This window comes from Triturus cristatus, chromosome 5_2 (genome assembly GCF_964204655.1).
Source record: "Triturus cristatus chromosome 5_2, aTriCri1.1, whole genome shotgun sequence".
Lineage (NCBI taxonomy): Eukaryota > Metazoa > Chordata > Amphibia > Caudata > Salamandridae > Triturus > Triturus cristatus.
Window position 1 is genome coordinate 480,665,842 of NC_140588.1, and position 12,353 is coordinate 480,678,194.

The 12,353-nt window shown below is 45.6% G+C and overlaps 1 protein-coding gene across 1 annotated transcript in view; it reads left to right on the forward strand.

The window, feature by feature from the left end:
* AOAH (acyloxyacyl hydrolase) overlaps nucleotides 1-12,353 on the forward strand; it is a 780,853-nt gene that overhangs the window by 305,443 nt on the left and 463,057 nt on the right. Inside the window, exon 7 of the mRNA XM_085607471.1 lies at nucleotides 8,857-8,917. Coding sequence (XP_085463597.1) covers nucleotides 8,857-8,917 — 61 coding nt within the window. The remainder of the gene's footprint in view (nucleotides 1-8,856; nucleotides 8,918-12,353) is intronic.

The window sequence follows — 12,353 nt, forward strand, 5'->3', positions numbered from 1 at the left end:
GATGTTTTATCAAGGTATGGGTATACACAAAATTTGAAAAAAGATTTGACAGGACCTCCTATTATCCCTCCACAAAAGATAGTAGCACCACTGGTTCAATCAGACTTTCTGACACAGTTACGAGCTGAACATTTACAGATAGATGCACAAACCTGGTTAAAAGATTCTCACCACTCAATACAGGATGGTTTGTTATACTATAAGACTATGTTATTGGTGCCTACTAAAGAATTACAAAATGTGGTCTTGGAGTGGCATCATGATTCTTCTTTGGCAGGTCACCCAGGATATCAAAAAACGTTAGACAGTTGCAAAAAACATTTCTGGTGGTCTTCCATGATTTCAGATGTTAAGCAGTATGTAAGTTCTTGTGCTATTTGCGCTAGGAATAAAGCTTTGCATAAAGCTCCTTCGGGTCTATTACAGCCCTTATCTACTCCACCTCATCCTTGGCACACAATTAGTTTGGATTTTATAACTGGTTTGTCTAAATCTAATGGTTATACAACTATTTTAGTGGTTGTGGATTATTTGTCAAAGATGGCACATTTTGTACCTTTGAAAAAACTTCCAACTGCGGTAGAATTAACAGACATATTTCTTAAAGAAATAGTAAAATTACATGGCTTGCCCACTAAAATTATTTCGGACAGAGGTGGTCAGTTTACTTCTAAATTTTGGACACATATGTGTAAAACCTTAAAAATGGAAATAGCCCTTTCCACTGCCTTCCATCCAGAAACAGATGGCCAAACCGAAAGGGTGAATCAAACTTTGTTGCAAACATTAAGATGTTTAATGGCAGATTTCACATCAGAATGGGATAAAGCTTTACCTGTTGCTGAATTCATTTACAATAACAATGTACATTCAGCAACACAATGTACCCCATTTTATTTCTTAAATGGGTACCATCCAAGGATTCTTCCAATTTCTTTGAGTCCTTCTTCACCTCCAGGAGTTACAGAAAGGCTTACCTCTCTGTTAAAAATCCAAGAAAAAGCAACAGAACATTTAAATAACTACAAAAAAATGATGAAACAACAGGCAGACAAACATAGGAGTGACACTCAGCAATATCAAAAAGGTCAGAAAGTATGGCTTTCAACCAGAAATTTAAAAGTATTAGGTGTCAGGAAATTATTACCTAAGTATATAGGACCATTTCCCATAAGTAAGATATTGACCCCTGTGACTGTGCAACTACACTTACCTCCAGAATATGCCATTCATCCTACCTTTCATGTCTCCTTGTTGAAACCATACAACCCTAACACTCGATTGGAATCCCCACCCCCACCAATTCCTATTGATGGTCATTTGGAGTATGAAGTTCGAAAAATACTGGATGTTAAACGTATACAAGGAAAATTGTATTATTTAATTGCCTGGAAAGGTTATGATGCTTCTGAAAATTCTTGGGAACCAGCATCCTTTGTTAATGCTCCTAGGTTGTTACAACAATTTCATTTAAGATTCCCACATAAACCACGTCCGGTAGGGAGGCCTTTGAGGGGAGCGACTGTTAGGGTTTGTCAACAGCATCATGCACAACCTCATGAAAAAACTGAATAATATGTTATCATTGCATGATGCTAATTAAGGCAGTTATATTGTTGGCTTGGCGTAAATGGGGACTTGAAGATCTGTTCTGAAATCATATCAGATTCATTATAATTTTAGTTCATTCATGCTTTGTTATTATTTCTATCCATATATGTGAAGTAGACGTTTATTCTAAGGATATTGTTTCCCATGTTAAGTCACGTGTTATTGCTCGAGAGTAAATTACAGTTGGAACAGAATATTATGTTTAGCTAATGCACGTGTTACTGCTTGTGAGTGAACTGACAGTTAAAGCACGTTTCGTTTAGGCAGTTGACACGGAGCATGGATATTCATGTGCTTTTGGTTGCACGTTTCCTTGTTGCACGCTTCGTTTAAACTCAAGACACGTGTACAATGTGCGCGTGCTAACCGAGAACCCCACCCAGTCTAAAATCCTATTTAAACCCTTCGCAAGCGTGAAACCCTGCTTGCGCTCGTCCTTTGCTACCCGCTTACCTGGAGTTCGAAGTCATCCCGTCCTCAGCACAAGCTCCCGATTCCGGATCGCCTTCCATTGGACCTTTGTCGTCTTCCGGATTCAGACGTCGGGTTCCGGTCCTCTCTCTTCAGTCTTCCCCCGCGGCAGCAACCTGAAAATCCAGCGTCCCGCGACCCAGCTTCGCTTCTTAAAGGAGCCATGTCCTAAAAAGAAAGAAAAGAAAGACAGTGAGTAGTGTTTTGCGCAAAACGAAGACAAACCAAGTAAGTTCTAATAATTTTGCTATAACAACGAGGGAAAAAGAACAATACTTATCTTGCAAACTTCTTCTTCAGCCTGAAAACGAACTCCTTATCTGCAAGAGAAATTAAAAGAGACTTTAAGTAGATAGGAAAAAACGAAGACAATTTTGATAAACATTGTTATTTCTCACTTTGGTAAATTGAGCTTATGAAAACATATATATATATTGTCATAGCAGAGCACAAAGATAACAGAGTTATAGTTCAAGATTTCTTGTTTGTGTTGCAGAGAAAGGTGATTCATACTATATAGAAAACATCTGTATAATTATCAAAGTGAGGTTCTGGCAGATATAAGACCAGACATAAGAGGTAATGAATGTTATTTTTTAATTGATTTGAGTTAACATAAATTTTGCAAGACTTCTACAGTTCAAATTTCTTTATTTGTGTTTACTGTCCAGAGACAAGAAAGTGCCCGAGGTGATTTAGTCTTCACACCAAAAAGAAGAGTGGCGTGTTTCTCTCTCTCTCTTTTGTTATTTTCTCCACTTCCCCCTTCCCTTGGGTGTTTGCATTCAGTAAGTCATAATTTGGATTGGCTTGTTGGACGTAAGCTCTTGAGGGCAGCTGAGACAAATCTTCACGTCTCTCAAGGTGACACCCCGAACTTCAGGTGAGCGAAGGTTTGACAGGTAAGGGATGGTGAACTTATAGGTTACACCACACTCCTGCCACAGGGACTTCATATACTTGGAAATGAAGTTGCTTCCCCGGTCAGACACTACCTCGCGAGGGACTCCCACTCGGGAGAAAATTCCCATCAGTGCTCGTCCCACCACGGGGGCCGTCACTGTCCTCAGAGGTATGGTTTCCGGGTACCGGGTGACATGGTCCACCAAGACCAGTATGAACCTGTTGCCCATGGCTGTCTTGGGGTCCAGTGGCCCCACAATGTCAATACCCACCCGTTCAAAGGGGGTGCTGACTACAGGGAATGGCTGGAGAGGGGCCTTGCACTTCCTCCCAATCTTACCACTTGCCTGGCAAGTCTGGCATGTCCTGCAGTGAGTGTCTGAACTCCTGCGCATTTGGGGCCAATAAAAATGGGTGACAAGCCTTTCAAAGGTCTTGTCCTGCCCCAGATGTCCTGCCAATGGAACATCATGAGCCAGTTCCAGTAGGAAGGCTCTGAAGTGCTGGGGTACCACCAGCACACGGGCTGACCCAGGCTCAGCAACCTTAGGCTCTGTATACAGGAGGTCATTCTCCCAGTAGATTCAATGTGATCCAGACTGATCACCTGCTGCCTGGTCTGCAGCCTGTTGCTGCAGACCCACAAGAGAAGGGCATTCTTTCTGCTCCTTGCAGAATTCCTCCCTGGAGGGTCCTCCTTCTTGCTGCCAATGGGTCAGCTCAGGCATGTCCCCCAGTTCGGCTACCTGTTCCCCTGTAGGCTCCAGGGCATCCCCCTCAGGGTCTGCTCCCTCCTGGACCGTCGGAACTTTGGGGGCAGGTTTCCCGCGCCCCCTGGCTCTCCTCTTGCTGGCAGGTACCTGGGCCTCCCTCTCAGGCTCCAGGTCCTCTTGAGCACCTTTACTCGCTGCCATTGACCGGGTGGTCACACACGCCCAGTCAGGCATTCCCAACATTTCTAAATGCGCATTCCGCTCCACCTTCGCCCAAGGTGAGCTCTCCAAATCATTCCCTAACAAATAGTCAACAGGCATGGCGGGCCTCACAGCTACCTGAAGAGTACCAGAGACCACCCCCCCCCCACTCAAAGGGAACCTGAGCCACCTTGCAGTGACTCTCTGTGTTGTCAGCAGCAACAACTGGGTAGAATGCTACCCCACCCACCTGGGGCACCCCTCTCCTCACCCAGGGCTATACTAGCCATCTGCCGGGGGGCTGCACCAGTGGGTGCTGGTTTTCCAAAAAGGCGACACTTGGTATCATTGGCAAAATAACCCAGTTCTCCACATTTGTAGCATCTCGGGAGCCCTCTTTGAACAGGTGGACCTGTCGGTCCCCTGACGGTTTCTGGGGGGGAGGCTGAGAACCTTTCCCTTGGTTCCCTTGGGGATTACTTTGGGGCTTCTTATGGAACTCCCTCTGTTTACCCTTGTCCCCCCCACTCTTCTGCTGGGGACCCTGCCCACTCTTGGCAGAGTCTCCCACGTGACCCTTGTGGACCCTGGTACTGACCCAGCGGTCCGCCTCCTCAGCAAGCTTCCTAGGATTAGTCAGCCCACTATCAATCAGGTGCTGGTGTAGCTCAGGAAAACAGTTACTTGACAAGTGCTCCCATGCAATCAAATCAAGCAGTCCCTGAAAATCATTGACTTTGCTACCCTTCACCCAACCATCCAATGCTCTGCAGATAAAAGTGACATATTCAACATAGGTACTGTTTGCTATCTTTGTGCAACCCCTGAACCTCTGTCTGTACATCTCAGGGGTCAAACCATATCTAGACATCAATGCATCTTTCATGTGGGGATAGGAATTATAGACATCAGAAGGCAAGTCTAGCAGTGTGTCCTGCCCCTCACTAAGGAACCGTCCCACTGGCCCATCCAGCTGCTCCTCTGCATTATCATCATCCGTGGCATTCCTTGCTTCTACCCAGGCCCTCAGTGCCTTGTAGAACTCTGGCTTATTTTTGCATCCAGTAGTAGAAACATTGAATTTCTTGCAGAAGAACTTTAGCTGTTTAACTGGGTAGCTGTCCAGTTTCTCTTCTTCCCACTCAAATTCAGTATCAACAGAGACTATGGATGCTGCTTTTTCCATGGTGGTTAAGCTCGGCAGTACTCAAAAATAGAAAGTCCCCAAAAGAAATCTACCAACAAGTACTGGTTGTGTTAAGGTCTGCACTCACTAAGTAGTGTTCACCAATCACTGTACATGAGCCACAAATGCATGTCCAGAATCCTCACCGCTGACCACCAATGTTAGACTTGGGGGTCTCTAGTTGGCACAGGTATGCACTTGTGGCAAATAGGGACCCTCTCCTCTAGTCAGGGTAGGGGGTACACTTCTAAAATAACCCCTGCTCACCCCCTTGGTAGCTTGGCATGAGCAGACAGGCTTATCTCAGAGGCAGTGTGTAAAGCATTTGTGAACACATACAGTAACCAAGTGATAACACTACAAATGAACACCACACAGGTTTTATATTAAAAATAAGTATTCTTTATATAGAGTTATCACAAGACCATTAAGCGACAAAAACACACAACACTGTTACTTTAGATGGTAGAAGTTTGCTTAGTTCTCTTAAGTTCTTAAATGCGACACTTTAAGTCAATGTACCTTTTAGATGCGACAAGCAGGGCAACGAAAGTGTTGCAACGATGTTGATGCGATGAAGTTTTTGGTGCAAAGAAATAGAGACGTGAAGATCTTCCAGATGCGGCACGCTTCTCCGATGTTGCGAGAAGACACGACTCGATGCGTCAGCTGCCGCGGCGACACCCTTTACGCGATGCGACGACAGCGGCCTTGGCAGCGACACTCTTCCCCGACGTTTGCGAGACGCTTCTGCTCGATGCGATGTTGCAGCGGCGACAACCCTTTACGCGATGCGACGACAGAAGCTCCGACGGCGGCACGCTTCTCCGTAGATGCGAGGTGCTTTTCTTGATGTGGTGCAATGTGACAACTACGATGGCTGCGATGGTGACACGCTTCTTCCTCAATGCGAGACTCTTCTCTTGATGCAGTGCAATGCGTCAGTTACGATGGCTGCGATGGCGACACGCTTCTTCGGCGTTGCGAGTCTCTTCCTGGATGATGCGAGACGCTTCCGCTCGATGCGATGCTGCGGGCGGTGACACACTTTACGAGATGCGACTACAACAGCTCTGACGGCGGTACGCTTCTCCTTCTTGAGTCGCGCTTCCAGCTCCTTGCGACACGCAGTCCCTCAGAAAGCCCAACAACAGCAGCAGGCACTTCCAAAGAAGTCTGGAGAGATGGGGGGTGAAGTCTGTTGTTCCTGAGACTTCAGCAGGAGGCAAGCTCTTTTCCAAGCCCTTGGAGATCCTTCACAAGTTGAGCAAAAGTACACACAAGGTTCCTTTCTCCTCTCTTTGGCAGTAAGGCAACCACTGCAGGCCAATCCCCCAGGTTCAGGGATAGTTTCCTCCTCAGCTTCTTCTTGTTCCTCCCTCAGCAGAGGTTCTTCTTGTTTTCCCAAAGTGATCTAATTTCTTGGGATCAGGGTCCCAATATTTATATCCAGAAATCCTTTGTCCTCTGAAGGCAAAGGAGCCTTTGCCCAGTCCAAACCAGTTCCTGAGCACTCTGTTTACCAGACCTCTCCTTTCCTTTCACAGTGCAGGGCAGAAACATTAGACGCCCCATAGGAGGTGGAGCCAGCATTGTGAACGGCAAGTACAGCACTGGAGCACTTTGTTGACAGGATTCCTTCTCTTCATTCACTGTGCAGGGCAGAGAAATCAGCCGCTCCCCAGAAGGTGGAGCCAGCATTGTGGAAGGCAGGCACATCCCTACTCAGGTCTCAGGTGCAACTCCTCCCACCCATCTGGATGCAGATCTCTCTATTCACCACTGGGACACCTCACCCTGTCTCCTGGAATTCCCCAGCCCTGTCACTCAAACTCCAGACAAAGGAATACACACAGCCTAGCAGAGGCAGGTTTGAATGGTTAGACAAGAAAATGCCTACTTTCTAAAAGTGGCATTTTCAAACACAGAATGTTAAAACCAACTTTACTAAAAGATGCATTTTAACAGCCTGAGTTCAGGCATACTAAATTCGAATTTCGACCATGTTCCCTGAGTCAGTTAGGATTATAAGATGTAATAATCAAACTGCCCATTCTGGCCTATGGAGAACAGGTAGCCTTGCAATAGTGAAAAACGAAAATGGCTGTAATTCACTATTAGAACATGCCACACACACCAGGGCATGTCCTACCTTATCCTTACAATGCACCCTGCCCTTGGGCCTACCATAGGGATGTCTGATATGAAGAAAAGGGAAGGTTTAGGGACTGGCAAGTGGGTGCACTTGCCCAGTCAGCATGACAGTACCAGACTGCATGCAGGCTCTGCAATGGCAGACCTTAGATACATGTTTACAGGCTGCTTCTGTGGGTGGCACAACCAGTGCTGCAAGCCCACTAGCAGTATTTGGATTACAAGCCCTGGGCACTCCTGGTGCACTGTACTAGGGTCTGACAAGTAAACCAAACCAACTAATCATGGAATCACAAAGTATACATTAATTTACAATAGGGAGCACTTGCACTGTGGCACTGGACAGCAGTGGCACAGTGCCCTGAGCAACTAACACCAGCAAAAAATACATGAGGCACAGCGAAAAATGGAAGGGAGACTCACGCCAATGTGCCAGGTCTAACAGGGAGCAAGACCCAGACGGCGCATGATGGGAGGGGGAAGAAGCAACACAAAGAAAAATTTTAAAAATAAAGAAAAACAGTAAGTGCGTCAATCAGGGGAAGGACAACAATCAAGCTGAAACAATCATTACTTGGCACATGCTCCAGCTGAAGAAGAGGAGGTGATGCCAAAACACGATGCCCCATTACAAGGCAGTAAATAAGAGTGTGAAAGAAGCCAGCGAATGGTAAGCAATGTGCGGGCTGCAAGTCCCTTGTTGTAAACAATAGTCTTGCAAATGAGAGTGTATGCACAATTAGCGTCTGTGCTGTGTCTGGCGAGGTCTAAAAATGAGGGGTGGGATCAAACATGACAGCTGTGCTGCCCAGATTGAATGAGATCAGGACAGAAGAAAGGCCTAAGGCAACAGAAAGATGAGAGGATCACAAGGAGTTGTTGATATGGGTCGACACAAGAAGGCCTAGCCATAGCCATGTGTGATGACAGGAGAGATGCTGGGCAGATGAGAATGGAATAGAATATTGTGCTCCTTACAGGAGAGGGATGAATACGATTCTGAGTGGGAAGGGGTCGAAAGGAGACCTGTCAGGTGCTAACATACCTGCGGATCACCACTCTCAAAACTGACATAACCGGAGACATTGGTATCCAGGTACCAGGTGCATAAGGGCACAGCAGGAATTGACAAAGGGTGCAAGGAAATGGACTCCTTTGCCATCCATAAATCACTGATTATGTGGACTCATTCTGTGTGGTGACGGTATGCGTTCTGTGAGACAGATCTCCAGCCAGACTAAAAAGTTGAGGTGTTAGTGATAAATGGCAAGTGTGCTGGTGAATACATACATATGTTCTACCAGAGCTGTGACATGCGATATTACTTTCTATCCCGTGTCTTGTCTGATATTGGGCGCTCACTGTCTTATGATAAAAAAATGATTAAAGTGAATTAAAAATTATTAGTGGACATATTTCTTTCTCCTGTTAGAAATACTTCAACTGGTGTGCACGCTGAATCTATTTAATATTCCTCTTCTTCCTCTGGTTTATACAAGATGATTTGTGGATGTACAGTACTGTTAAATGATTAATCGTGTTTATTTGCATTTTAAGCTAGATATTCAAGAGAGCTGATACCACATTTGTTGATATGTTTTGCTTTTCTGTGTCTAGTACAATAGATTTCAAAGTGCCTCTCCAAGACTTTGACAAAGACAACTTCAGTACCTTCCCCGTGAGTAAATGTTCTTGTTCAAATGAGAATTGATTTGTGTGAATGATGTTACCTAACTTGCCCTGCTGGTGTTGATTTGCATGCACTTTCCATTCAGCACTGCATTGTATATTGCGATGGTGTACAATCTTGCTCTATTTTGTTTTTACAATGATCAGGAATGTTTTGCAACTCTTATGTATGTAGATTTCTGGGACATCTGTCATGACGGATGCAATGTTTGAACTGGTCTGCAGGACACAGAGATTTGAGACTGTCCTTAGCTACCTGAGCGGCATGGGGTGAGGGGTGATTAAAGGGTAGGTGTGGAATAGGCAAAGTCTCAGATATATTACAGTATCTGCATAGGAGCCGTGATGGTATCTCCCTTTCTGGATGGTCCTCGAAAGGGACAGTCTAGTGGCAAGGGTTTCCCAGGTGAAGAAATGTAATGCGTCTGCTAAGGCATCACGAAAGAAAACTGGTTCCCATGCATGTTGTGTGAGGGAATGTGGCCTTTGTAGGAGAGAATCCTGGATATCCTATGTGCTATCCAACACAACGGATTGTGAAAGGTTAGTGTTATGCTGGTGAAGAGGATTAGAAAGGGCCACTGGGTACATGCATGGATCTTCATCTGAGGGAGGAGTGGGAAGTTAATGGCAAATATGTTGGGACAAGAAAAGGGATGAGAAAACAGGGTTTGATATTAGCATGTATCCTGGAAAAAGGTATCTATTTCGTGAGAGACATAATTTATCATGCAATGAGGCCTTCAATAGTAAACTCAATGTCCTGTGCGAACTGTTGATTTAAAAAGACTAACATTTCATTTAGAGTAGGGTGGCAAAAGGATGTCCACCAGTTGTTGGGAAACATTCCTTTTGCCCACCTCTCTATTCCCCTGTTTTATTTAGAATCTGGAGGAATTTGGATGTCCCAGTGGCTGAGCTGCCATAGGCTCAGAAATACCAAAAATCATTGTGAAGAACTTGGTGCCAGTGGAAATGGGATAGGAGAAACTGTCCAATTCATGGCAGCCCCTCCAAATCAATCCACCCGCCATCATTTCCAGGGCAGACCTGGACAGAAAAAGTCAGAAAATGCCACCCGTGTGGTGCAAGAGAGCTCCTTCTACATGAGTGACAACAGTTTTGTTATTTCCAAAGATGGGCCACCTGCTTTGGTGGTCTGTCTTTGAAAAGAAGATACACGATGGAAGATCCACCTTGCTGTCGTGGCATGGTAGACCTACTACCACTATTTTTTTTTCAAAGCAGCTTCTCCCATGAGGACGAGCAATTTTGAAGGAAAATTTTTCAAACCAGTGAACCAGTGGAACATTATACGCGGCTGTGCGGCCACGTCAGGGGCTGTGGAGGTGTTTCTTCTGATGTATCAGGAGTACTGCCCTGGCCTGGTGGAGCTTAATTGACTGCCTGTGCCTTCATTGATTGATGGGAAACAAAGAACAGTTACAATACAGAACAAAAAAAACAGGACGTTCTAGCAAGTTATAAGACAACGATATGACCATACAACGTTTTTTTTTTGTTTTTAAATCAATTATAGGGTAAGATCCCTTACAGAAAATGTTATTCAGTGGGGCAAGCTTAGTGGATGCTCAGCTAGCCTTGGCAACCTTTACTTTCCATTATTTTCAGTGCCAAGCTGACTACAGCACATTAGGGTATTTGCTTTGGAAAACTCTGCTCATCCCATAGTACATGTGGCACAAGTAGCAGGCAGTACCCCAGAAAGTGAACCGTAAGTTCAGGCAGTACCAACAATGTCATTGTTAAGAAAGCAAACAAATACAACTTGCAAATCACTCTAGCACAATAGGAAACAATTTAATAGGCAAAAACAAACCAAAACAATCAAAATTGGATATGGGTTACTGGAGATATTAACTTTTAAAGTTTTAAGGCAAAAAGCATCACAAAAAAGTAAAAAGCTAATGTTAAATATCAGTTCTTGGTTGGTCAGAACCTAGCTGTGATTTCAGGCCAACCCTGGAGTGAAGGTCAGATACACCAAGTTGATCACACCAGTCAAAGTTTTTACCTGGAGACTTAGGGCCCCATTACGATGCATGTTGTGCATTGACATGCACAACGTGGCAGGCACCAAGCGGTCCCTGCCACCCTGTGCATGCCAATGAAGGGGGGGGTACCATGGGTACCCCCCATGTGCAGGCATCCACCCCCCACCCCCTCGGGGGCCCGCAACGGGCCCCCAAAGGCATTCTCCGCATGTCTTTCCGTGGCAGAGTCTCCGCCATGGAAAGGTATGCCCCACGCACCCATCCTAATATGGATGGCGGTGCCTGCAAGGCACCGCCACCATATTGTGGGCCTTTTCTGCCCGTGACGATTACCTGCCGGCGTAAAAGCGGTGGACGGTCTTTCCATCTGCCGCGGTGCCCCCCGCCATGCTAATGTGGCAGGGGGTAAATGGCTGTCAGGCGGGGAGTTCTGGCGGGCAGATCGCCACCGCCGGTCAGGCGGTAGCGATCCACCCACGATCATAATAGGCCCCTTAGTGTTCTTTTTTAAGCCTAAAGTTTTTCAGCAGGGCAAGGAGAAACTTGTACACTGGCAAGGGTTTCTCAATGTTGGATATGTCATTATCAAGCTCCCGCTGAAGCTGTTGGTTTTCGCACCAAATGCCTAGAGTGGGACTAAGTTGAATTTTGTAGCCACAGAAGTCACACCACCGCTGGAATAGAGTTGCAGCTTCACCCCAGTACACCATTTTGCCTTTGGACTCAGTCACTTTATGGTTCTTAAAATTGACCAGTGGGGCACGGGTTAGAAGCTGTAGCTGGAAAGGACTCTTCATGGCCAGATACCTTTACTGCAAGGGTTATTGACCCAGATTTCAATGCAGCAAAAAGTGCTGAGCAGGACAAACATGGTTTTCTTGCCTGCTAAGAGTGTACCAGCCATAGGAAAGTGTTAACATCTTGTCTGAGTCTTCGAGAGGTGGAAAAAGCGATGATGTCCCGCTTTTTGCTAGCTGCTGGGAAAATTCCTCCTGGTCCTTCCTGCAGACCTCTAGTACTTAGGGCCTGCATATAGGCACCAGACTTCTCTCTGCCAGGGCTACTGCAAGATCTAGACTTCAGTGATCAGTTGTACCTTCTTGCTTGAGTCAGCAGGACTTCTGTTTTAGTGTCTATGGAGCAGATAAACAAGGACACCAAACTCTGGACCCTTTGAGAGCAGTTCCAGACCCTGAACGCCAGGGGGAGTAAGGAGTCATTGCATCCTCTTTCAGTAAAGCCTTTTTACTTCCAGATGTTGTCTTTTGAATGTTTGAGGACATAATTGTAAGGCAGCAAATTACGCTAAGCCTTAGACAGTGAGTGGAGAATTTCCAAGACCAAGTCCTGGTTACTTTCTCATATTATCTCCATCTCATTCTTCAGCACTTCCTAATTGGTATACTGCAA